The 26,538-nt window shown below is 39.0% G+C and overlaps 1 protein-coding gene across 1 annotated transcript in view; it reads left to right on the forward strand.

The window, feature by feature from the left end:
- Nucleotides 1-26,538, forward strand: part of ENPP1 (ectonucleotide pyrophosphatase/phosphodiesterase 1) — a 59,454-nt gene that overhangs the window by 3,500 nt on the left and 29,416 nt on the right. Inside the window, exons 2-7 of the mRNA XM_085301847.1 lie at nt 10,369-10,441; nt 11,550-11,666; nt 13,886-14,011; nt 14,167-14,227; nt 18,482-18,579; nt 25,917-25,996. Coding sequence (XP_085157973.1) covers nt 10,369-10,441; nt 11,550-11,666; nt 13,886-14,011; nt 14,167-14,227; nt 18,482-18,579; nt 25,917-25,996 — 555 coding nt within the window. The remainder of the gene's footprint in view (nt 1-10,368; nt 10,442-11,549; nt 11,667-13,885; nt 14,012-14,166; nt 14,228-18,481; nt 18,580-25,916; nt 25,997-26,538) is intronic.

The raw sequence follows: 26,538 nt of genomic DNA on the forward strand, positions 1-26,538 counted from the left end.
CAACTTTTCAAATATTCCGGATAAACTGCAGGCTTCTTGAACATTGAAAGTGTGCTAGTCCTTTCTAAAGATCTAGTCAAGCATTTCAGAGTATGTTAAGATAGTAAATTGTAAGGTTTAAAACCTTCTGACAATGTTTGTACTAAACAGTTTTCTTAAGTTTTTTTTTTTCATTTTTTGTAGCTTTTATTAAGGCTATTTCACTTTTTCTTATATTAGTGTCTTATGCATATACTAAACATAAGTGTTCCAAAATYTTCTACTGTTACCTTGCCTTTAGCAATTCACAGAGAGAGTAGATGGAACTTTAACCAGAACTTAAACAATTTTACTTATCAAATTAAGACAGTACAACTCTTGGGATATACTTCCAGAAAACCACGCACACTACAAAACACAGCTTGCTGTTTTATTATTATTATTATTATTATTTTAAATGACTGGTTACAAACCAATGCAGGTGCAATGAGAAGCAATACAGGATATGTGGCTGAGCTTCTGTAGCTTGGCTACTGTTCCTTTTGGATATTTATTGATGTCTAGATTAGATGTAGGCAGTTGATGGGGCGAAACCTTTTAATCGTTGGCCAGCTGAAGCCAGTGTAGGTGCCTTGGTAAAGGTGGCAGTTCTTGGGAGCAGATGACCTCTGTACTGTTATCAGTGGTCTTTTCATCTGGTAGGGAAGATTAACAGAATACTAATTTGCCAGTCTGGATGTAGGCTAGTAGAAGTTCTTGTTTCTCTGTGTTCAGCACTTGTTAGACCTCATTGGGAATACAGTGGCTGTTTGCTGTCCTTCCCCCAATACAAGAAAGAAGCTGATAAACTGGAGTGAGTTCAGCATGGGGCTGCTAAGGTGGTAGGGGGCTGGAGCTCTTGACCTCTGAGGAGTGACTGAGGCAGTAGTGCTTGTTCAGRCTGGGAAAGATTTTTGGGGCCAATGTCTTATTTAATCTTCTRCATCTCCTGTTGGAGAAGGAAAGATGGGGAGCTGTTAGTGAGAGAGTAGGTGTAAAATGCATTGGATTTGTTGAGAAGCAACAGGCTCTGAGGCTTCAGGCTCCCGAGAGGCATATGATCACTGGATGAACTTGTCTTCTGCTATTGCTGCTGTGTGGCTGCAATAGAGTTTTGATTCTGAGGAACACACTGCACAGAAAACCAACTCCAAATTCATGGATTTCACCTTTGTGTTCACCATACAAACTCAGGAATTAATGTAACTCATCTGAGGAGACAGAAGATGGTGACAGGAAAGTGTTTGAACCACAAGCCTGCCATTGGGAATGTGTTTACTGACTTCAGTGAACTCTGGYTAAGGCATTTTTATGACTACGTCAGTTCTTCAGCACTGACTCCAACTGATTTGAAAATCGTGTTCTTCCAATTACCTCTGCTGTAACTGAGGTTGGGAGACCTGTAGTCTTCAGCCCTGCCTTTGGTGGYTCTTTGAGGTCCTCAGAAAATTACTGCACTCCAACCTTTTTGTACTGTTTAGTTTCGTGTATCTTGCCTTATCCCCTTCCCACATCCCTTGTATGAGTCTTCTCTAAAACTGCTTGCTCCTGTGAGTGTTGGATTGAACTTGATAGGATATTTCTTGAGTTTTTTTCTTATTTTTTTTCTTCCCTTGTGTTCCAAGACACTGCACAGCTTAACAATAAAGTTAGTGGTTGACGTGTGTGTGTGTGTYTTTTTTTTTTTTTKGGGGGGGGGGGRCGGGACAGGACTCACATCCTCTGACAAAATAAAGGGTAAAAATGACAATAAGGGAATGGCTGTAACTCAAATCACCTGTTAACATCCAGGATATGGTGGATGGCTTTGAAATACTGTCTGTTCAGAAATATTAAAGCAGTTCTTGGCCAGTCTGTGGTATTTTCCTATTTGGAGAAAAGTCCATTTCAATACTTGGAATCAAGGGTAGTTTACAGTAAAATATATTGCCTCTTTCATTAACATTATGACTTTCTAGCTCCAATAATAGTTTTCTATTGAAGTCTGAAGATTARTGGTGAAAACAGTGTTGATATTTGAAGTTTTCTGTTTGCATTTTGCTATTGATATTGCTTAAATGCATCCAATTAATGTTTTACTTTCTCTCTTTTTTCTTTTTCACAATAGTAAGTGCCTAGGATGTTTCCCAATTTATTCTCTTAAAACCCTCCCTCAGTTTTTGTACACTTTTAAAATCAGTAACTTCTTTTAATGTTGCTCTTCAGTTATCTTACTTTTCAGGGAAAGCTTTGCAAATATTTCCTTTTTATACAGGGAACTGTAAACCAGCAATTTATTTTTCAGACAAATACCCTTATGTTGGGTATTGAAGACAAATTATCTTGCTCCATTACAGCAGAATAGCTAAATACTTCTTAGCTTTTTAACCCTGAAAGCTTGACTCCTATTCTTTCTCTACTTGCCTTTTTTTTTTTTTAACTTTAGAATATCCTATCCTTGATGACAGGAGCTGATGTAAAATGAAAATAGTATCCAAAGAAACATTTGCAGGGTTTAAGGTTTGTCTATATTAATTTATATTGTCTGTATATATTAAAAAATCTTTACCTAGGCAGAATAAGGATAGTTGATGCATATATTTCTACWCTGAAATTTTTAAATTTTACTGCAGAGTAGGTTCATCTCTTACAGTGTTACAGTTCCTGTGTGGCCAYAGACAACCTTACTTTGGGTATGGCTATATTGCAATCAAAGATGCAATTGCAACCCTTCTGAGCATACTTAAACTACCCAGCTGAAAAATCAGCTCAGGCATTGCTATCAAGGTAGACCAGAGTGTGGAGTTTAGCACAGGCTACAATGTATTCTCCTATGTAGTTGAGCTAGAGGATTTTTAAACTGTCTTGGTGGATTCAGTCACACCTTTGAGGGCAGTATATGAATGCTTTGTACAGTCATTGTAGTCAAGGAAACAAAGCTTAGAATAGACTTAAGTACATCCAGATGCATGACTTGCGTATTTCTGTCAGCACCGCTAGCTGGCGGTTTGGGGGTGTGTGTGTTGTTTTTTGTTTTTTAAAAAACAAAACAGAACTCTCCGTATTGTACTGAGGCCTTTTAAGTTTCAGTTATTTTCAGGTGAATTATACTGTCACATGCTCAGCTCAGCCCTTTTTTGGCCCATTGGGATCACAAACTGGTGACTGGTGCCTGCAGGCTCAAATGTCTTGCTTGAGTGTTCCAGAGACCAAATCCCTGGCTCAGTGTCTTCACTCTCTTTCATTTTTCAGTAACAGTGTTTAGCTACCTGTCAGGGAACAGCCAAGGGCAGGCTGTGCTGAAAGGAAAGGTAAACCTGTAGCCAAGCTTGGCAAGAAGGCAGGCAGAAGCAGTGGCCTCGCTGGCAAGGACAGTCTCACACTGTGCAAGGTGAGCAGAGCAGGTCTGGGGGCACTAGCTATGTGTAGCTGAGTCCGGATTGCTAGGGAAAGTCTGTAGGTGATGAGGCAGGTGCAGGAAGTTGAGCATGAGTCAGGGTCTGGAGCAGCGTGGTATGTGGACAAAATGAATGTGGCTGAGATACAGCTCAGGCAAAGATGGGGGAAGCCCCTGCTGAGGCTTTTTACAGATTTTCTTCTTTTTTTTTTTTTTTTCTTCTGAGTTGTCTTCAAGGCTGGTTGAGGTTTCCCAAACACTGCCCTCAAACAGCTGCACTGACATCAGAGAGCTGGCCTTGAGCACAGAAAGCCAAGCTCTATGAAGGGGGTGTGCTCCTGGCCCTGGTATCACTTCCATGCAGTTCTCGAAGGCTTTTGGTTACTAGAATAACAAGGGACACATTTATAGCTTAAATAGATTTTTCCATACAGATAACTACTATCTAAATTGAATTCAGAACAACTCAATTACTGTATTAAAACTGTTAGATTTCAGACAAGATCAAAGATAGAAAAAATTATGCATGGCTTGCTTTCAAGTTCTGCTGTTCAAATTTTTTCTTTGGCATCCTTTCACTAATATCAGTAGAATTACACAAGGAGTGAACTGTTCTGTTTTGACTACCCATGGAAGCACACTTCTGCTGTTGCCTGAAAAGGAGAGGAGCAAACTTAAAGGTTTTGAAAATATGGGAGAATTGAAAAGTTTCTTGTCTTGGAGTTGTCATTAGAAGTTAATATATTATCAAACTTCACTGGCTCACCCCTATGAGAATGGGATAAATATTTGTTTTAAAGAATGTTTTTTTTTTGATAAAACTTAGCAATACAGTATATCACAGTAGTGTCCCATTTCAATCAAACATTACTACATACTGTTTTCACAGAAGCTATTTCATAATGATCAGCACTGGAGTGGTATTTTGAAAATAATACAGGAAAGCTATCAAAAAAGTATAAAAATATACTTTCTTCACTGAAGAAAAAAAAAAAAAAACGAAGAGGGGGAACTCCATAGAAGTTGCACAGGACAGCTGGTTAAAAACTTTTCTTTACTTCTACCACAACTGTAGATCTTCTGTAGATCTTACAGTAACTGGGGTGTTGTGGAATACTACAGAAATAAGGACTCTTGCTAAAACTTTTTTTTTTTTAACCATATGGAACACTATTTAACCATTTATCACTGAGTAAATAAGATAGCTAAGGAGAGAAAGAATTTAATGAGAAAACATAAGGTGGTTACCTTACTGAAGAAAAACAGGTGAGTGTGAATCTTTTCCCAGTTCTGCTGTGTAATGACAGATAGAAGATGGTCTAACAGATGCCTGTTAATGTGCAGTAGTATTTGGGCAAACAAGTTTGTGTTGTTACGGTCTTGTGGGCTTTATTTTTTATGCTTACTGTTCTTAGGACTACAAAATGTGAAACTGTTACAGCTGTTACAAAATCAATGATCAGAATCTCCCATTTCCATTATGCTATGTTCTTGAGTCCCTTTCTGTCTAAAATTAACTATTTTAATGTTGTGAAGCAATGAATTTCCATAGTCTTCCTTCTCTTTTGAGGGACTATGTTCAAATAATACAGAGGTAAATAATGGCCTCTTTGCCAGCCTGGCCTTTAGGTTGTGAAGACAGCCAAAGGAGTCAGGGTGAAAGGTATTCCTGTGATCAGGTGTCAGTGAGCTTAGTGAAGAGTTATAGCGATTGGCTTTAATACTTTCTGTCCTTTGTTTCTTCCCTTAGTGAATCTGTGTGCATTTTTGGCATTCCTTATAGTCCTGTAGTGTTTTACAGGTATTCTTTTTTTTGACCTTTAAAATCACTGTATCTTCCCTGCTCAGCTTAATATCCATGTAATGGTGGCAGTAGCAATAGCATCAGCATGGGAAAATGAATGTGGATTTGTTTGCTGTATTTGATATTATCTGTACCCTGTAGAAGCCCTTAAACTGTTCCTTTTATGACATCTATGACAATAATATTAATTAGAGCTTTAAGCTTATTCTTGAAAATGTTTTTTGGGGGGTAGGATTGTGAAAATTGCTTAAGGCTGTATATTTTTTTTCCCCACTCCTGCTTTTATTCATGGGTCAAGTGCAGCTTGTTTGGACAACAGTTTTGACTTGGCGTAATACTGCTTTYTACCATGTATTCATATGTCATTGTGACTGAAAACATATCATGCAGGAATCTCTCAAGTACTTTAAATTTTTAGCTTGACAGCTGCAGACTCTGTTTTATCTTTTTGTCTTCATCTTGCCAAAATCAGACTCCTGAATAGTTTTGAAGGGTATTTAGAGTATGACGTCATCTTCTGCTGATAATACCCCACTGAATGAACATTTACTGGTCCTTAAAGGTTTTTTTTATAATTTCTTCCAATGACTTGAGGTACCTTAAAGCATTCCTGTCCTTTGAATGATGGTAAGGAGCGATAGTATTTAGTAACAGTCTCAAGAACATTCAATATAAACAGTAAAAGTAGAGCTGCATGTGTCTTTGAGAAATAGAACAATAATCTCCCTACATTTGTTAAAACTTGTTTCTTTTTTAGCTCAAAAGAGGTTTTGGCTGTAAACTCAAAGTTTACACTGACTTAAAGATAATTCAGTCACCTCAAAGGACTCAATCACTTAAAGTGATTCGGGACAATCAGCCTTTCCCATGGGCTGTAGACACTGAATATGGACTAACAGAAGGACATCCTTGGAGAACATYAAATATGCTGAAGAAGAGATGAGTAATTGAAGAAGAATGTGGCACATCTATTTCAGTGCCTTTTTTTGCTAACTAGCTGTACCAGTGTAGATGAATTATCCACCTTATTTCAAACTTGATCAAGTATCCTCCAGTTTGTGAATAAAACTGCTGTGAATAAAACATCCCTATTTAAAAACAGTTTTTATTGGTGTTAGTAACTSTTCCCCAGGGGAAGAAGGCTGAGAGATTTCTGTGTAGTCACTAAGACTTCTTGTACAGTTGATCAATCTCTTTGGCATCTCATATATATGATATGCAGACTTGCCTTCTCTTTGACCTTCCACTGTCTCACTGAAATCACTACTGAAACCCTTTGACTTTATTTCTGTAGGGATGAGTGACGGAAATGATTCTGCTGTCTAACCATAGTATCATATTGCCATTTGTCAAGCTCAAAATAAAAAGCCTTTTGAAATGTTTTCAGGATTACAGTTTTCCAGACGCTCAACCACCTATTCCCAACCACTATAATGTTTACAAGGCAATGCTTTTATTGCTTCCTCCCACGTAAAGGAAGCAGTGATGGGACAGAGATTTGTCCCTAGACGACAATGTTACTTGATTCCAAAANAAACAAAACAGGACATTTTCTTTACACTGAGTAATAAGTTAGTTTAAAATCTCTTCTCAAATACTTATATTAAAACTAAATGTGACATTTTGTCCTACCAATCTCTCAAGTTGCAGAGCATGACAAGTTTTTGTGTTACCTCTGTGTATAGCAAGGTTCTTTAATTGTATTTGCCTTCTGATGTTTTATTGGATTTTTAGATTTTCGTAACCACATCTTTTTAGTGCCCTCCTTCTTGGAGGGGAAAGATTTTGAGAGAGAGAATAGGCGAAAGTAAGGAAAGAAACAAATTGAACTCCCAGGGCAGGCATTAGTTTGGTAGGTTGAGGATTGGAGTCTGGTGTTTGCAACATAAGGATTAAGGCTCGCTAACAAGACACTGTGCAGCTACTTGTCTCTTAAAAAAAAAAAAAAAAAAAGAGAGAGAGAGAGAGTGAGTAAGTAATCTTTACACAGCAGACTGCAGCATCATTAACCTAAGCCAGCAGCATGCAAAGTAGTTCAAGTAATAGTAACCCACCTGCTGCAACAAGGTCTCATATGATGAAAAGCAAAGTAAATCAGTGCATATTGAGGGTTGGGTTGCGATAGCTGTACCATAGGTTGGTTCTGCCTATCTTGTTCAAGCCAGCTTTGAACATTTGTTGTAGTCTGCAAAGCTGGCTATCTTGGAGCCTTTCCACTGAATTCCGGCAGAATATTTATGCCATTGTGTGGGTAACATGCAGATGAATAAAGTATTTTAGGCTCAGGATAAAGCCTTAAAACACTAAGATGCAATTGCTTAGATTCACTAATAGCATAGTAGCTACATAGATGACTAGACCAGAGCTGTTTGTCCCTGGATGTGGTCAACTGCCTTACTTCTAAGTTACCATCTTTGGGTAGCTTCTCTGCTAAGCTCTGAAGAAAAAAAATCAAAGAGCTTTAGTATTTTGTGTCTAAATATTAAGACTATAATTTAAGCTAATATGACTAATGTTTAAAAAAAGCAAAGGCTATCCAATATGATGTGTCAATATAAGTTCCCAGATCTTAATTTAGTATAGATGAACATAATGTACCAGGTCCATATTCTTTTTCATGTGCATGTAAAATTTAAGAGCAGAACTGGCTTACAGTAAAGAGGCATAGCATTTGTAGAATGCTGTGGTTTGTGATGCTGTGAAGTTTCCAGAGTGTTGCTTGCAGGAAACATGAGTTGTGCTAGTTCATGAGTAGCATTACCATGTTTTAATATTTCCTATCCACAAAGGTTTGTATGCCATGGTAAATATAATCTTTTTATGGTTTTTTGTTTGTTGAAATTGATTATACTTAGAAGTGGAAATTTGGAGCACAGTATAAAACTACAGTTTCGTGAGAACTTCAGTGAACATTTTGCTAGTTTTGGCTGGGAGATATTACAATCAATATTGCTATGTTGGAATGGGTGTTACTTCGATTTTATTTTTACTTGAATTTGATACCATGTTTAATTTTGTAGTTTTTAAACATGCAATATCTACCACTGAAGCTCCTTAAAGGAATGTTAATAACAAGCCTGCTCAGTGGGACTGAAATGTGCTCCTGTTRAAGAATGCCTTAGCAAAAATGACATAGGTCATGTAGCTGATTTTTAAAAAATAGGAATAAAGCTTTTCTGGTTAGAGAAGCTGTTTCTTTCTCAGATTGCTGTGGCATATGTCAGAAGACRTTCTACCCTTTGTGCATAGTAACATGGCCTCTTGGCAGTAGAGGGGCAACATACTATCACTCTGAAATCAAACATGCCCAGGATGACTTCTTAAATAAGTGAATCGGTTTCTAATTTCCAAATAATAGCATGTAAATGAAAAATAGAATAACAGGTTTTGTCCTTTCCGGTGATGTTGCTGGGCTTTGAAATGTTCTGACATGCTACCTACCTAGTTCTACATAYACCTAGGTAATGTTTTATAAGGAAGATTTCATAGGTCTACAGTGACTTACCTAGAAGGCTATATTATTTTGATACTTACCTAACAGAAAATCTTGCTGATACTACATATGCTAGCATTCTGTTTAAAACAGCTGAAGCAGGCCTGCAATTGTTGTTTTGAACTGGTGAATCAGTGGAGACTTCCTACTTTCTATCAGTTATGGTGGAAGGGAAGTCTCTAGATGTATTGCTAATGCCATTTTTCTTTTTTCCTTTTCCTTCTACTCTGTTAATTCAAAGATAGATTTGAATTCAAAACTAATTATTTTCTCTGCCAGACATTGCATTAAATAATGCCTTCCAGAAGTTACTTTCTTACTGTCTCTTTAATTTTGATTAATATGATTTATGATCATTTGGACATCATGTATGCATGTACTGCTATGCTACACCCTCCAGAAGTTACTTTCTTACTGTCTGTAACTGTTTAGTTAACAAAACTATACAGTGAATTTTGGTTTTTTTTAAAATCACAGCTTTTATTCACTGAGTGCTCATAGTCTTAAAACTGAGACTTGAAAAATAATTAGTTGCATTTTAAAATGTGATAGTTTTTTGGTTTTTGTTTTTTTGGTCTTTTTAGCCCTATCACAGTACATAATTCATACATTATGCTTGAAAGATTAATTCTGCAGCTTTTTCTGGTGGAGGAAGAGGRAAAAAGAGGAGTTCGGTGTAGGCATTTAAATAAGGATTATTAAAGTATTTGAAAGTGGTTTTTYTTYCCCCCAGAAAAGAATGACCAGAAAGATGACATTGTTCCCTCACGTCCTTCCCACTCCAGATACTTCTGAATAAGGAGGCCTTGTGCATTGCTTTCTTAAACTGTTTTATTTTTCAGTCTTTTGTTAAACTACTTTGATCACTATTCTAAGGATTACTAGACGATGTAATATAAATGTACTGTTGACTTTGCTGGACTCCCTTTAATCAGCATAGGTAAAATGATAAACTCTTTACAAAAAGTATATGTATTATGGGCCAAATCTAATGGTTAATAAATTCTGAAGGAATCTTTCCCCATATTTGAGTAGAGATTAGATCTGGTCCTAAACTTCTGGCCATGAACAATATAGTACTTGTTTGATAACTAATGCTCTGAGGATCCAAAATAAATATGGCAACAGTTTCTAGTTAGTGTAAGACACTGTGGTCAGTCAAATATGACATCCCACAGCCAGTTACCACTGTATAGGCCTACACTGAACTAGATACTAGGAAGTGGGAAAAGGTTTTCCTGACTTAGAAAATTATAGGTATTGCTTTTTAAGGGCCGCGGCTTCTGTTTGCAGTCTGTGGCCAATGGCATAACTTAGCTTCACCTTTTCAGAACAACCCAAGAGGAAGAAATGAGTGTAAGTTTTGTAGAAAATCGATGCATATGTAAATATAAGCATCTTAAATTTTATTAATGGGAAGGAAACATACCATATATCTGCTTTAAAACTTATGAAGAAACAAAGTGCACAGGCTTCAGTCTTTTGAATTTCTATATATCAGTAATCAATTGAAAACAAAACTGCTTCATTGAGTAAAAACTGCGTGTTAGAACAGTGAGATCAATCTCCTTATCTGCATATTAATCAATATCATTACAAGTCTATAAATTATACATAAAATGAGGGCAAAACCATTCAAGAATGTCACTTAAGATTGTTTTCCTTCCTGTCCCACAGGTACTCTGTGTCTGCATGTTAACTACAATCCTAGGATGTATATTCGGCCTGAAGCCTAGCTGTTCAAAAGATGGTAACTAATGTGCCTCTTAATAAAGATATTAAGCAATTCCTTCCTCCCCCTCACCTCTTGATGTAAATTATCTTTAACATTAGCAGAATGCTGCCCTTTATTGCACTGCTTGAAATAGTTTCAATTAGAATACAATGAAAAGACCAAGAAATAATCCTGAGGTGTACTCAGTGCTGCTCTGTACTCCCTTGAGAGGTAAACTAATCCTGGTACTCAGTGTCTGGTCTGGCAGCTTCCRTATATCACAATTGTTGTTGTGGTTATGTCGCATGGCTGACTTTTTTTCAGTTCCCTATTTAAAACAAAACAAAAAAAAACGAACCATTTCTATTTCATGTTGTCCTGGAACAGTTCCTTTTCAACTCTTCCAGTCAACTATGAAAAGTTTTTTTTTTTTAAAGTAGTTAGAATTGTAATCTGTTTTTTTTGTGCTCTTGAAAAATAAATACACAATTTTTCAATGAAGAAGTTTGTTCAGGTAAAATGTTAGGAAACATTATAAGAAACTTTCAGATATTCTTTCATGTAAAAAGCTACAGACCTAGAAAAATTTCAAAATTAATCTGTTTTAACTAACAATCCCGCAATTATTTTAAACCAGATTAGATTGTTAATTTCCCACTGGAATAAGTAATTTTTTTCCCCCCACATCTTATTACAGCTTTGCYGTATTGGCATTATTACCTTTATTTCCTGATATTTTGCATTTCAAGATTCTTAAGAAAATAAGAAGTGCCAAAGACAATCAAGAATTTACCTTATTTTCTTCTGGTGATTACCCAGGGTGAAATAGACTACCCAGACATAAGTGTAGTTAACATAAAATCGCTGGTGTCTAGAATTGTAGTTTTTTTTTTTTTTACAAATGAAACATGTTTCTGCTAAAATGGAATCTTTTGTTCAATATGACACAAATATTTTTCATTTAGTAAAAGAAAATAACTCTTAGTTTGAAGATTTTTTTCTTTGGCTACCATTATTTGTTCAGCTGTCCTATAAGCTGTGGAATGACCACCTGTATCTTTCCYTAAGTTGATCTTGGTCAATATGCCAAACAAGTGAGTAATTTAGGCTTGGCCACTGACATCTAACACTATCAATATTACAGTGAAAACCTGCAAAGGCCGTTGTTTTGAAAGGACATTTGGAAGCTGTCGTTGTGATAGAGATTGTGTCAAGCTTGGAAACTGCTGCTTAGATTACCAGGAAACATGTATACAACCAGGTAAGGATGGAAAAAACTGTGGAGGCAAACTCACATATATTCTGTGTCATGAGACAGCTCTGAATATGCAACACTGTTGTGGTGAAATGGCCATAATCTCCTAATAGCTGTGTGTTTCTCTGAGGGTGCAAGAGAGGGGGAGGCTAAGCAGTGCACRGGTTCTGATATCAGTGGTCTCCTCGTGTTTGTGCTCCCTATGTCACAACCACAGGTGGAGTTGCACCGGTAATGGCAGTGTTGTGGAGCCCTGTGAAATATCAGGGCTCTGGTGTAGTAGTTGCTACACACAAGGCTCTTACCTCACCTAAGAGGATTACATAGCCTACAGGTTTGGTCAGGCTTCTGGCTTTCCCATAATTCTTGTGGAGCGAGAGGGAATGTGTTGCTGCAGTGTCCCTTGAAAAGAGCAGGGAAAACTGACTGCAGGTCTCAGCCAGCCTCCTGTTTTCTCTGTGTGGGGGTGAGAGAACAGTGGCATGCATTGTCCCTACCATCAAATATCTAACGAACGAGCACATTCTCAGGCCAGCCAGGAAGAGGAGTGGATTCCGCACATTGTAGCTTTCTGTGAGACGTCACCCCTGTGGAAAAGGGGAAGGACAGAGCAGCTCTGTGAAAGCTGCTGTCGTTCCCTGCTCAGCTACTCGGACCCTGTGCCTTGTTACTCCTCTGCTTGAGTGTGAAGCAAGGTCACATGCTAGCCTTTGGAATGAGACGGGCTGACAAAACAAATTGCAGTGATAGAGAATGGTGGGGAAAAAGAGGAAAAAAATCTCAAGGTTTACCAGGAAACTAGATGTCAAATAGGCAAGGGTGCGAAAAGTGCCACAGAAATTTTACAAGGAAAGATGTTAGTGGGAGTAGTAACGCTAAGAACAACTCAACTGGCCTCTGTTCTAGTTTTGCCCTAACGCTTAATATCGTGTATTTTTTTTTTTTAGTTTACTGTTTTTTCTTACCCTTTTTTCTATCTATAAATCTTACTAATAATTCTCTCACCCTGAAACAAAACATCCCAATGTTCTTTTCCTTAAAAAAAAAAAAAAAAACTGATTCAACTGACTATCATTCAAAGTTCTGTAAACTGCATGAAGATTTTTGCTTATGGAATACTTACAAGACTTACTCTCTACTTCTGTCATTCCTTTTCAGCTTAAAGAATTCTTCAAAAACAAACGGAAGAGTCTGTCTTGTCACTAAAAATGAGAATTTGTATGCATTTGCTAGGTGAAGTTGTTTTTAGTTCAGTAGAATTAATGTCAGTGGAGAATCAGTTTCTAGTTTTCCCATATAATAACATAACTAGAATCATAGAATCATAGATTCTGCACTCTCAGAAGTAAAGGCCTCCTGATGTCTATGGAGTTATTCAAATTCAATATGCCTGAAAGTGAAGCTAATTTAATTTTTATTTGTTAACCCGTTGAATGCTTTTAAGCAGGAATTGTTAATTGCTAGGCATGTATGAAGACTGAATAATGACTGTTCTCTGCTCAAACATGTAGGTTTGGCTTCCTCATTTCTTTTAAGACTGTTGCTTAGATGTTCACTCACTAGGCAAATTTGCTCATGCTTATCCTCACTTCTGTTTACAACTTGGTAACAGAATCTTCAAATGATATGGTGTTTTGGAATATTTTGTTCAGCAAAAAGCAATATAATTTAGAAAAAATCCTTACAAAAAAAAAAGCAGTGAAGATGAAGTTGCTAGGATTCCTGTTAGCTTCAGTAGCTGCTGAGTTATACCTGTGCCTAAGAAATCATAAATTAAGTTGTAGTACCTGCTGGTGAATGGTAAAATCCATCAATGTAAGTCAGAGGTATATCAAGTTCAGACTCAAGTTTAGGTTTTTGTTTTGGGATTATTTGGGARGKGGGGGGGGGGGGGGGGRGGGGGAGAATGTTTAACCCTAGTATTTGCCAGTTAAGTTACCAGATTAAACCTACTTGAATTTAAGGATATTTAGGGAAATCCATAAAAAATTTTATGTTGACCTTTTCTGTTTTGTGGTATTGCAATATGCTGCATAGTTGTATTCTATGCGTCTGGATTATTTAGCCTTGGGTGTTTCTATCTCCCAAAATGTCAAGGTTTACAATATCATACATGTGAGATACCTCAATACTTTTTTCTGTGAGTACACATTTGAGACAGAACTTGCATTGAATTAAATTCTGCATTAACACAAGTGTGTCAATCTCTGTACTCATGTCTGTAGCCCACATATGGACCTGCAATAAATTCAGGTGTGGAGAGAAGAGACGACCAGAATATCGCTGTGCCTGTTCAGATGATTGTGTGGAAAATAAAGATTGCTGTGTCAATTATCATGCTGTCTGTAAAGGTAAATACTCCTCTCAGAATCCCTTCAATCTCTCTTGTGTGTGCTCATGTTTCCTTGAAAGGGAATAAGGAAGCATCTAATAAAGTGAAAAACTTGATTTTATCAAGAAAAGAATGTACTGTCTTGAAAAATAAATTGCACTCATTTGTTTTAAGGAGAGGCAAGCTGGGTTGAAGAAGAATGTGAGGACATTACTGAACCTCAGTGTCCAAAAGGGTGAGGATATTGTATATTTGCATAGCTCTACTCTTTGCTTTTGTTTCGTTTTTGAGATTAATTTCCCTACTTTGCCTTCCTGAGACCTGCTTGCCTTTCTTACCCACAGTGAGAACAGCTGCCAGACTGGCAAGGTTACCTGCTCAGCCAGCATTTGGTAGCACTTACTAACAGATCAGGGTGCTCTACCCAGGCAACACTTGCATATCCCAGTACTTGCTTGACTTACGGGACTGGCTTACTCCATCTTTYGTGGATAGGTTTACTTGGGACAGCACTCCTTCATGCCAGCATTGTTATGAGAGCATATTTGGGACAATATCCACTGTCCCAAATGTTCTGGGGCCCACTCTGCGGTCTTGGACTCCTAGCACTTGCTTTTCTCCTGGACTATTCTTATTTCCTTGCCTGTTCCAGTTCCAGAGCTGCAAAATGTGGACAGGTTATTGTCCTGTTCACAGTGAAGGGATAGATTCATTTGGAGACTCAAACACCTTCATAAAAGGTATAAAATGTTGTGCATGAGCTGCCACAGGATCCTTATGCTCTGTGTCTCCGCTCCATGCTGAGTCTGCTCCTGCAAGCTGCATATACACTGTGCAAGGAATAAATCATCTAGTTTATGGCATCAGCACTTGTGCTCAAATAATTGGCAGTCAAGGCAACGGCATGAATACCGTACAGCAACTCTTGCCGATTAACTTGTTTTTAGAATGTTTCTGTTTTGTTTTTTTTCTGTTCAGCGCATAAAGGGAATGCATAGTTCTTTCACTAAAATTGTTTTAATCCTGGCAAACCCAGAAATGTTGCAATAAAATCTAACCCAGGAAAGGGTGATGTGTGGTTAAAGTTGAACCTTCAGTAAACATTCTTGATTGATTCACCTCAGACTATTAGTACACAGACCTCTCCCCAGATTGACAACACTGAACAATTTCTTTCTTCCTGTGGTGGAAATAAGTAGGAGTACAGGTGAATTTAGCTGAGTGTTCGTTTTAAAGCTTCAAGATATCACCTCTGATTCTGTGCATAGTAATGCAAAATGTTCTGTGGGTTTGAATTACTGGGTTTATTGTGTTTTGTTCTGAGTTGTGATAGGTTTTGTTGCGCAGAGTAGACAAAAGCCATAACACCCCTGTGTTCAATGAGGTGACTGATCTGAGAAATCCAACAATTTTCAGTGAGACTGTTCAAATGCTTAAAATTAAGTAGCACATGTAGGTCTGTCCAAGATCACATTCTGYGTTATTTAATAGGATTATAAAATAAATGGGGCTATAAGACGTTTCAGGAGTCATCCAGTTCTTCCCAGTGTCTTAGAAGGAATGAAATAATACTCTCAGATTTTAAACCTACACAAGCAACTTATCTTAGTGCTTAAATAGATGCTTTTCTTCATGTCTTAGTATCTTTTGTTGTGATTTAAGCCTATTACTACTTGTGTTCTCTTCAGTAAACTGGAAGAACAGTTGATTCCTTTCTTCTTTACAGTGGTTTCCTATATATTTGCAGACCATTACTGTACTTAAAAATTACACTTCCTGTTGAGGCCTTATATTTAGTGGAGAAGAAAGTTCTACATCCTATGTCTTATGAGCGTGCATAGGCAGTAGTGCATATGTGTATGGGGGTAGGATGTTCTCTGTGTAACATATTTAGCTTTTTGAGGGGACTAGATTTTCAGGATAGAGATTGGTCTTCTATAATCAGGGTCTGAACAAGCTGTTGAGAGGCAGGTCAGCTTGGTAGTGTAGTCCTCAGTTCTGGTCTCTTGATCATCCAGACTGGTGAGCCTGCTACACCACAACAAGCTTATTTGCCCCTCTTGTTTGTGTAGAAACCAGTTTAGAGGAGGGGATGATTACCAATGGATTTTCTTCCTTCAGTGTGGAATCAGGATGTAACCGAGGTGCATATATTTATCCAAGAGCTGTGAAACACCCTTGTCATACTGTTTGGACGTGGCCGGTATGAATCATGACAGGGCCAAAACTAGAGCCTCTGTGTTCTGTCTCAGGTCTACTTGCTCATGATGGGCTGCACTTGTTAAAGTACACTTGCTTAGAAATGTACTTGGACACCAACAGAAAAATCAGGTGTGGGAAAGAAAGCCTGGAGAGATTTATTATCTCAGAACTGAGTTTAAGTCAGTTTGAGTAAGCTGTATCCCACAGGGAGAATGAGGAGTGCTCTGGAGCTGTTCCAAACAGTGCTGTTTTGCTGTGGTCTGTCATGCGTTGCTTCCCTGAACACAGGACAGATCACTGACTATTAAGTTTCAGCATGTGTACAATATACAAGAAGCAAACCAACTAAACTCTCTGGTTGTGGCAGTGGTCTATTTTGTCAAGCTTAATTTACATGTTTGAGGGGATCATTAGCTGGATTTGCAGACAAACAAAACATGTCCTTAATGGTTGGTTTACTTTTAAGTGCTAAACCAGAATGAGTTGCCTAAAGTCCCTTTCTAAGGAGTTATTTAAAATGAATGTGTTTTTACTTATGTTTGTAGGTAGTTAGTACTGAATACTTTTTGCTTCAAAAATTGTATTTCATTGGAAGAAATCCTGTAGTGAAGTTCTTACTGAATTCCTCTGCACTGGAGAAAATCAGTTTGTTTGGAAAAAGTCAGGTATTAGTAGAAGTTGTGGAGATCAAGTATTTTTTGCACCACAGATTTTTGAGTATGGGTAAAGGTGTTACATGAAGTTTGAAGTTCTGCCAAAGAACTTCAGTCTTGGTCTGAAGACCATTCATCTACCTTCTGTCATCTCCACTAAGATTTCCAAAAGATGGTATTAAATACAATGAAAACCAGTCTACAAGCCCACTTATTAAATGCTCTTTAATGTTTTATCTGCACTGGGTTATGGGAGGCTGTATGATGATTCTGACTAACATAATCAGTTTGGTTGAACTGTTTTCAAAATTGTTAACATAGACATGTTCAGGTCACTTGACTCATTTTCTGTTTAATGTACTTGTGTGTGTTTTGGACTAAAATAAGGCTTATAAGTATTTTACTTGTCAGAGTAAATGGTTGTTTGGATTTTTGTGCTGTATCTCACTAGAGAAATTGTCAATGTTTATAGTATTTGTCTTCTATCATCAATTGTTTTACTTGGAAATCTAAGGTATAATGAATTTTTACAATTTCTTTTTCATTTTACATTTTGTAAATGTAAAAAGGAAAATGACCTTGCAGCTGACATGTAAAATATATATAATTCTTCTGTGCAAATCTATATTTTCGGTTGTTGCTGATTCACTGCTAAGTTCCTAGTCTCACATATCCTCATATCTATAGATCCAATATAGGATATTTTTATTTCAAGGAAGAAGTTGCTGATAACTATTCCCATCCATGGATGCAATGTTTTAAATGTTTACATTTGGAGACAAATTGTTTGATAAGCAGGGCTGAAGCTGGGAAGAAGACTGGAACTAGTTCCTATGGGGGCTAGGAAAGTGAATTTCTCTTTGCCAGTTCCAGCAAAATCATCTTTTGAATTTAGCTTTTAAGTTCTAGGCTAGAATGCTGTTGTTTGCTAATTTCCAGTTGTAGAGCCACATTTTACAGACTGGATATTTGTGGTATTTTGAGTGTGGAAGTAATAGTTGTTCAGTTCTTTTTAGTTAAATATAATGTGAGAGGAAAATGTGTGTTAGTGATTTAACATGTCTGTATACTAGGTCTTCAGAGTTCTGTGCACAGTGTAAGTAAAAAGTGAAGTTTCGTTTTTCAACTAAATCACAATTTGTTCAGAAGCAAAGTGAGTAAAGCAATGAATTTCAACTTTGTTCTTTCCCTCTTCTTCACTTAGGCTTTTTTAGAGGGGTTTAGAGGGGTTGAATATTGCTCCAGTGGGACTGATTTCAAGATTAAAAAAGAATATTTAAAAAAAGCCAGATGGATTATGTGAGCATCCTTGTTTGTGCTTCACTTCATGTGAGCTTGAAACCAGGCCTTGTCTTGCTTTCTTTGTGTTTGCGATGTCCTATCACAATACTCAGCATCTTCAGGTAGGGTTTTTTATTTTAATGCCAGCCTATGAACAGAGGGGACAGAATGGCTATTTTGCTACCACTCTGTCAGGCTGTGAACCTTTCTATTTAGGAGGACTTGTTTCTTTGGTCTAGTGTTTGCTCTCAATGGGAACATCTCCAAGATTCTTGGGAAACTTTCTTGAAATAGTGATAGGAATGTATTTGTCATAATTTTCTTTTCAGTACTTTTAACTTCTGTTTTTTCAGGTTTACCAAATCTCCAGTGTTACTGTTTTCATTGGATGGCTTCAGAGCAGAATATTTGCAAACTTGGGGTGGACTTCTACCTGTTATTAGCAAGCTACGTGAGTGGTTTTCCTTTTCTAAGTAAGACCATGATTGCTTACACAAAAAATCAATGTATTTTTTTTGTAGAAGTAACTATTCTTACTATGTTAAATCTGCACTATTCCTTCCCTGGAATCTCAGGTTGTTGCCCTGTATAACAGTTGTGCACATAGAGCATGGGAGTGGAAGGGCAGAGAGACAGAGGGCATGAGGCGAAGAATGGCCAAATTTGGGGTTTTCAGTTAAACCTTAAAAATGGTTAAGCAGCTCTTAGCGTTTAGGAGGGTGGACTTTTACTGTGAGCTTCCTTTATTTGGAGGAGAAAAAAGTAGATACACTGTAGCATTTCAAAGATCTATTTTGCATAATGCCTTGTATTTAAGTGGAATGGCTTTAAAAAATGGAAGGTGATGTAGAGAGCATTTCATTACATTTGAAAAAATATGCAGAAAGAAGATATTAGGAACAGATGCTATTCAAGAGCTGGTATGTAAAGTAGAAATGTGAATCTGAGAACCTTCATTTAACAAACATTTGCAGAAGTGATGACAGTCTCATAAATACGTATTTCTTTTTTCATAGGTTTTATAGTGTCTTTCTTAACTTTGTAGTGTCTCAGTAACTTAAGTTACTTTTTCTGTCTTTTTTTGGCTGTGCTCTATAAAGAACCCATGGTATTTCTTGTCTGAAAAATGTCAATCTTGTTGTGATTCATAAATTACTACCTGGAGTGGCTGGTTTTGATTTGACTAAAAATAAGTCAATAAAAATACTTACTGTTTTATACAATGGTTGTTATAACTTGTCTATTCCAGAGGGTAACAATTCACAGATGTATCTGAGGTTTTCACTTTTTTTTTTGTTCCATGAGTAAAAACAAGGCCTTTGAAACAGTTCCATAAGATACAGTTGTCAAAATTTTCAATTTAAGAAGGCTTTTTCAGCTTTGAGAGGAGAGACTAGCACTTACAAATGGTTATAGCTCTAACTGATGTACAAGATAYGGTGCTGCAAAATTTCTACAGAACTTCTCAGCTTCAATGTTCACTTCCAGTAGCAGTTTGCACAGCAGATAGTGCTGAAGGTACRCAGGAAGGTACAGAAGGCATCTTTGTTTCCAATTTTAGTAATGCCCACTTCCACAAATGTGGTCRTGACACGGCAAAGCACGTTTGCCTGTAGCTGTTGAAGCTGCTACATCAGCTGTGTCAGCAGTTTCAACCAAGACAGCCAACAGATGCAGCTCTGCAGGTCTCTGACTGTGGGGAGTGCTTGGGACCTCTCCATAAGGCCTGGACTGATAGTCAGCTTTCCTGCAGGAGGTGTGCTGTTGTTGACAAATTGTGTAATCAGGTAAAGGAGATGTGGGAGGAAGGCACAGCAGACTTCAAAGTGTCTGAAAATGAGCAGGAGACTGTACTGCTCCAGGAGTCCCAATCCCCCGCAGCAGGGGGTATGCTGGAGGACTCTGTGATACACTGTTTCACTCGGCACAACAGTGTAGAAGGCTGGAAACTGATTGTGTCTCATGAAAGGATAAAGGCTCCTACTCCCCCTATTCAGTTGGACTTGCAGTTGAATAACTGGTTTAGTGCCCTCCAGACTGAGGAGGACCTGGACCTGACTTCAAAGGAAGCAGCTGGACTGACAGACCCTGTGCCTTGCAGGAACACAAAGAAGAATCGATCAGTGATTGTTGAGTGTGACTCCATTCTGCAGAGGACAGAGGCACCTATCTGTTGACCTGATCTCTTGTCTAGAGAGGTTTGTTGCCTGCCAAGGGCTTGGATACAAGATGTCATTGAAAGGCTGCCAAGGCTYGTCCACATGTCAGACGACTACCCCCTACTACTCCTTCAAGTGGATGCTAATGATACCAAAGGCAAACTGGAAATGATCAAAAAGGATTTCAGAGCTCTGGGCATGGTGGTCAAGGGTCTAGGAGCCCAGGTAATCTTCTCCTCAATCCTGCCRATGAGGGGAAGGATAAGAGGAATAGATGGGTTTTCTAAGTTAACAACTGGCTGCACAGCCGCTGTTGGCAACAGGGTTTTGGTTTCTATGATCGTGGGACCTGGTCTGAAGATAGACAACTGATGAAGAGATGGGATCCACGTCACTAAGCGGGACACTCATGTCTTTGCCRACAGGTTGGTCAGCTTGGTAAAGAGGGCTTTAAACTAGGTAGGATGAGGGAAGGGGAGAGTTATAAAGACAGAGTAGTCAACAAAACACAGCTCAAGGCAGGAGGCCTCCAGTAGGTCCCTGCAGTCAGGGATGCGCATATGAGACATGCTTATGGGGGATTCCCTTGCACCCCTCCTGGGAAACCTGTATGCACTACCTCTTTGAATTGCCTATACACCAATGCATGCAGCATGAGGAATAAACAGGAGGAACYGCAGATCTCTATGCGGTCACAGGGCCATGATCTCATTGCAAGTACAGAGACATGGTGGATAGCTTGCATGACTGGCATGTTGTCATGGACGGCTATGTCCCTTTTAGGAAAGGGAGGCCAGGAAGGCGAGGTGGTGGAGTTGCTCTTTGCGTGATGGAGCAACTGGAGTGTATTGAGCTCTGTCTAGGGCTACATGAAGAGCAAGTTAAGAGATTATGGGTAAGGGTTAAAGGGCAGGCTAACATGGGTGACACTTGTGGATATCTACTACAGGCTACCTAATCAGGAAGATTAGGAGGAACTTCTTCACTGTGACAGTGGCAAAGCACTGGACCAGGTTGCCCAGAGAGGTTGCAGAGTCTAATTCTCTGGAGATACTCAAAGCCCACCTGGATGTCTAACATGCTCTAGGTGACCTTGCTTGAGCAGGGGGGTTGGACTAGATGATCTTCAGAGGTCCCTTCAGACCTCAACCATTCTGTGATTAGGTGAAGAGGAAGGCGATGAGGCCTTCTGCAGACAGCTGGAAGTAGCCTCACAATCTCAGGCTCCAGTTCTTACAGGGGACTTCAGCCACCCTGGTATCTGCTGGAAGGACAGCACAGCTAGGCACAGAGCGTCCAGGAGGCTCCTGCAGAACATCGATGATAACKTTTTGACACAGATGGTGGAGGAGCCAATGAGGAGGGGCATCCTCCTGCTGGACCTTGTCCTAACCAACAAAGGACTAGTTGGGAGACATAAAGGTTGGGGGAAGCCTTGGCTGCAGTGATGACAAGATGGTGGAGTTCAGRATCCTCTGCGGAGGAAGCAAGCCAATAAGTAGGATTGCAACCCTTGACTTCWGGAGGAATCCCATGGGTTAAGACCCTAGAAGGAAAGGAGAGTCCAGGAGAACTGGCTATTCAAACATCACTTCCTCCAAGCTCAGGAGCGGTGCATCTGTATGAGTAAGAAGTGCAGTAAAAGGGGCAGGAGACCTGCATGGGTGAGCAAGGAGCTCCTGGCTGAACTCAGATGGAAGAAGAAAGTACACAGAATATGGAAGAGGGGACAGACCWCTTAAGAGGGTTATAAGAATGTTGTCAGTGTATGCAGGGATGTGATGAGGAATACTAAGGCCTACTTGGAATTAAATCTGGCAAGGGATGTGAAGGACAACAAGATGGGCTTCTTGGACTAGAAGGATTAGGGAAAACGTGTGCCTGCTGCTGAATGGTTTGGGAACACTAGATGATGAAGAATACAGAGAAGGTAGAGTTACTGCATGCCTTCTTTGCCTCAGTCTTTACTGCTAAGGGCGGCCCATAGAAATCTCAGAGCCTGGAGACAAGGGAGAAAGTCTGGAGAAAGGAAGGCTTTCCTTTGTTTCAGGTGGATTGTGTTGGAGATCTGGGCAAGCCTGACATCCACAAATCCATGGGCCCGGATGGGATGCACCCACGGGTACTGAGGGAGCTGGTGGATGTTGTTGCTAGGCCCCTCTCCATCATATTTGAAAGGTCCTGGAGAACTGGAGAGGTGCCTGAGGACTGGAAGAAAGCCAGTGTCACTCCAGTCTTCAAGAAGGACAAGGAGGGAGGACCCAGGAAGCTACAGGTCGGTCAGCCTCACCTCCATCCCTGGAAAGGTGATGGAACAGCTCATTCTGGATGTCATCCCTAAGCATATGGAGGAGAAGGTGATCAGGAGTAGCCAGCATGGATTCACCAAGGAGAAATCCTGYTTAACCAACCTGATCGCCTTCTCTGACGGAATGACTGGCTGGGTAGATGAGGGCAGAGCAGTGGACGTTGTGTACCTTGACTTCAGCAAGGCTTTTGACACTGTCTCCCRTAACATCCTCCTAGATAAGCTCAGGAAGTGTGGGTTAGACTGGTGGACAGTGAGGTGGATTGAGCAGTGGCTGAAAGGCAGAGCTCAGAGGGTCATCATCAGTGGTGCGGAGTCTAGTTGGAGGCCTGTGTCTAGTAGTGTCCCCCAGGGCTCAGTACTGGGTCCCATCCTGTTCAACTTCTTCATCGATGACCTGGATGAGTGGACAGAGTGCCTCCTCAGCAAGCTTGCTGATGATGCCGAGCTGGGAGGAGTGGCTGATACAGCTGAGGGCTGTGCTGCCGTTCAGAGGGACCAGGACAGGCTAGCGAGTTGGGGGGGATAGGAACCTCCTGAGGTTCAACAGAGGCAAGAGGTTGAGGACAGAGGCAAGAGGCAAGAACCCTAGGTTCTGCACCTAGGGTTGAATAACCCCATGCAGCAGTACAAGCCGGGGGCTGACCTGCTGGAGAGCAGCTCTGCAGAGAAGGACCTGGGAGTGCTGGTGGATGACAAGTTGACCATGAGCTAGCAATGTGCCCTTGTGGCCAGGAAGGCCAATGGTCTCCTGGGGTGCATTGGGAAGAGTGTTGCCAGCAGGTGGAGGGAGGTGATCCTGCCCCTCTGCTCAGCCATGGTGAGGCCTCATCTGGAGTCCTGCATCCAGTTCTGGGCTCCCCAGCCCGAGAGAGATGTGGAGGTACTGGAGAGAGTCCAGCATAGGGCTACAAAGATGATCAGAGGGCTGGAGCATCTCCTTTGAAGAAAGGCTGTGAGAGCTGGGCCTCGTTAGCCTGGGGAAGAGAAGACAGGGGGGATCTTATCAATATTTATAAGTACCTGAATAAGATAGAATAAAATAATGATCTGGGGAAGAAAAATGATCTCTGCATTACATGTACTGTCCTACAGTACTCAGTAGAGTAGGAACATAGGAAGATTCTTTGTAATCTACTAGAAGTCTCTTAAGGACACAGGTTCTTCAATGTTATTACACAACTTTGCTTTCTAGTCTTCCCCCCCCCCCATAGTAAAATGATTGATGAAAAGGTCAAATGAGGCAGATTTTATTTAGCAAGAAAAGTGTCATCTCATGAACGAGCATTGCTTTCACTGAAATACGAATCAAATTTTGTAATCTCTTGACGCTCTGAGGGCCTACTTATCTCTGTGCACCTAATTTCATGTGTGTCTTGGCACTGAAAACAATGGGAGCAGTTGAGTTGTAAAGATAAGCATTTTTAGATATAAGTATATAAATGTTGTAGTATTTTGGAGTACATGAAGTGATAATGAAGTCTGCCTCTCTGTGGTAGACTAATAACRACGACAGGTGAAATGCTTGACGATTGCAGGAGAACTATATTGAACAATCCTTTTGAAGGTCATAGTTGTTCATGTAATGGACAGGTAATGTTCGGGAAGACACATAGTGTATGAACGATACATTTGTAAAATAGTGAATACTTAATCATAGTAAGTAATTTACCCAATTCTGCCTACTTTCTTATTGAATTAGAACGATGCTGAATCCCTGGATCTTCTTCTTTAAAACACTTGATAAGTATAGCATTCTGTTACATTCCTGGTTGGTATTCTCTCTTTCAGTGTCAGGATATAAAAGGGAAATATTAAAAAAAATACACTGTGCCTACACTAATTCTGTTGTCTCCTTAGAGTTTTTTTGTTAACATAGATTCTGCAATATCATAATTTCACTTTTAACAAGTTTTATTACATGCATATGCACCTGCGCACTCACACTCTTAGGGCTTCTGCTAAAAGATAAGGAATTCAGAATGAAGCTGAGAGTGTAGAATAAAGCTGAGTGTGTAAAATGAAGTTCTCAGTGAACCTGGGCATAGTTATAATTTGTACGTTTTAGATTCAGAGCTATTTTCCACATATTTCTAGGCTGTGATATCACAATTTTTAAAGAAATCCTCCTTCTGCCTTCTATTATCTTAAACTAAAAAAGACAACAAGCCAAAAATAGGAAGTATAACTTCAATGGAAAGTCCCAGCAAAAATCCCCAACAAGTTTGCCAGAACACCGTTTAAATGTATTTTTCCCTGTTTAAACAAACAAACAAACAAAAAAAAAACCAGTATTTGGGGAAAACAGCCTCAACAAGAGACTTAGAAATGGTTGAAATACATCAAGCATGTTCCAGTACCAGTAAGAGTACAACTCTATTACTATAGAACACAGAAGCAGAAGAGGGTGCCAATGTAATTTGAGAGGACTTTTATTTCAGGCAGCTGTTTTTTTTTCTTTTAAATTCAGATTGATTGTTTCAACAGAGATCTAATCCAAGGCCTCAATCTATTTTTTAAATGAGTTCAAAGTGCCTTGAATCAAACCTTTTTACATTATCAAACCTTTCATTCTGTTTTATTTATGTATGTATTTATACATACACACACACGTGCCTGCACAAACACACACACTCTCTATTTATTTATAAATGTCTATATATGACCTAGAGGGCATACACTGGTCTTTTGTCTAGAGGGTTATTACTTAGCAGCTGTTTTGGCTTGACCAATGACTCTTCAGGCTAATAAATACTGTGCCCTAATCTTCTCCTTAAAAACCTGTGATATTGCATTGAGGTAAAGAAAAGTTTGTGATCATCATAGAGTAAAGGCTTTTTATTTTATTTTTTTAATACAACAAACCCATAAATTGAAGGCAAAATTTGACAAGTGATTGAGAGCGCTAAGGTAAAGCAACACTGTGCCAGCAGCCACTTTATTACCTCTGTGAGATCCCAGGGTAAAGCAACTGTTTTTTCGCAAGCTGCACGGTTTTCTTACCACACACTAGGTCAGCTTTGGAGAGCATGATTTCTTTTCTTATTTTGTTTTAGCTATGTATGCTTTTTATATGGAATATGTTTTGCTTATATAACCTTTGAGGTCTGTTACTAGGAGATCTAAGATTTACACTCCTAGACATTTAGTCCACTTGTAAATTGTTATGAGAAAAAAATACAGTATTTACTGTAGGGTACTGAAGAATGAACTTTCTAGAACCTCTGTTATTTTCATTTGTTTGTTTTTAAGTATGTCTGTGTGAAGCTGGTAAAGGTTTCAATTTCTGTCATTTTGCTTTTTTTTTTCTTTCCTGTCTAGAAAAATGTGGAACATACACTTCCAATATGAGACCAGTTTATCCATCAAAAACATTTCCCAATCATTACTCCATTGTCACAGTAAGAGTTCCTGTATATTATGTTTCTGCTATTGAGGATACTGTTTGTTATCAAGCTATCTGTAAGGGAATAATATAATATATCTGTGTGGATTATTAAAATAATATTATTTTACCTTCAACATATAGAAATACATTATACTTTTTATGCAAATTTAGACTAACAGACATTTTATAACTGTAATGAAGTGCTCAGATCTAATCTAAGTAATTCAGTTCTTCCAATACGAGTTGCAAAAATTCCCATGTACTTGAGAAGTCATGTCATTTTACGACGCTTCCTTTGTATTAAAGTTTCTACTAAACTGTAGATCTGTCTCCTGGAGTGAGAACAGACTGACTTTTTAAATCACTGGCTTTGTTGCAGTTTTTTAATATGGCTTGGCATGACCCAAAGAAGTGTATGAAGTGGAAGTCAGGATTTGACCATCACGTTAATGTTGGCTCTGTGACTATCCAGATTTGGATAGGAACGTCACAAAACTGATTTTGTAAACTTCCTCACCTCTCATATGTAGGAGGTAAAAGAAAGAAAGAGGAATT

The sequence above is a fragment of the Rhea americana genome, unplaced genomic scaffold (assembly GCF_003343005.1).
Source record: "Rhea americana isolate MKP2758 unplaced genomic scaffold, rheAme1 scaffold_180, whole genome shotgun sequence".
NCBI lineage: Eukaryota > Metazoa > Chordata > Aves > Rheiformes > Rheidae > Rhea > Rhea americana.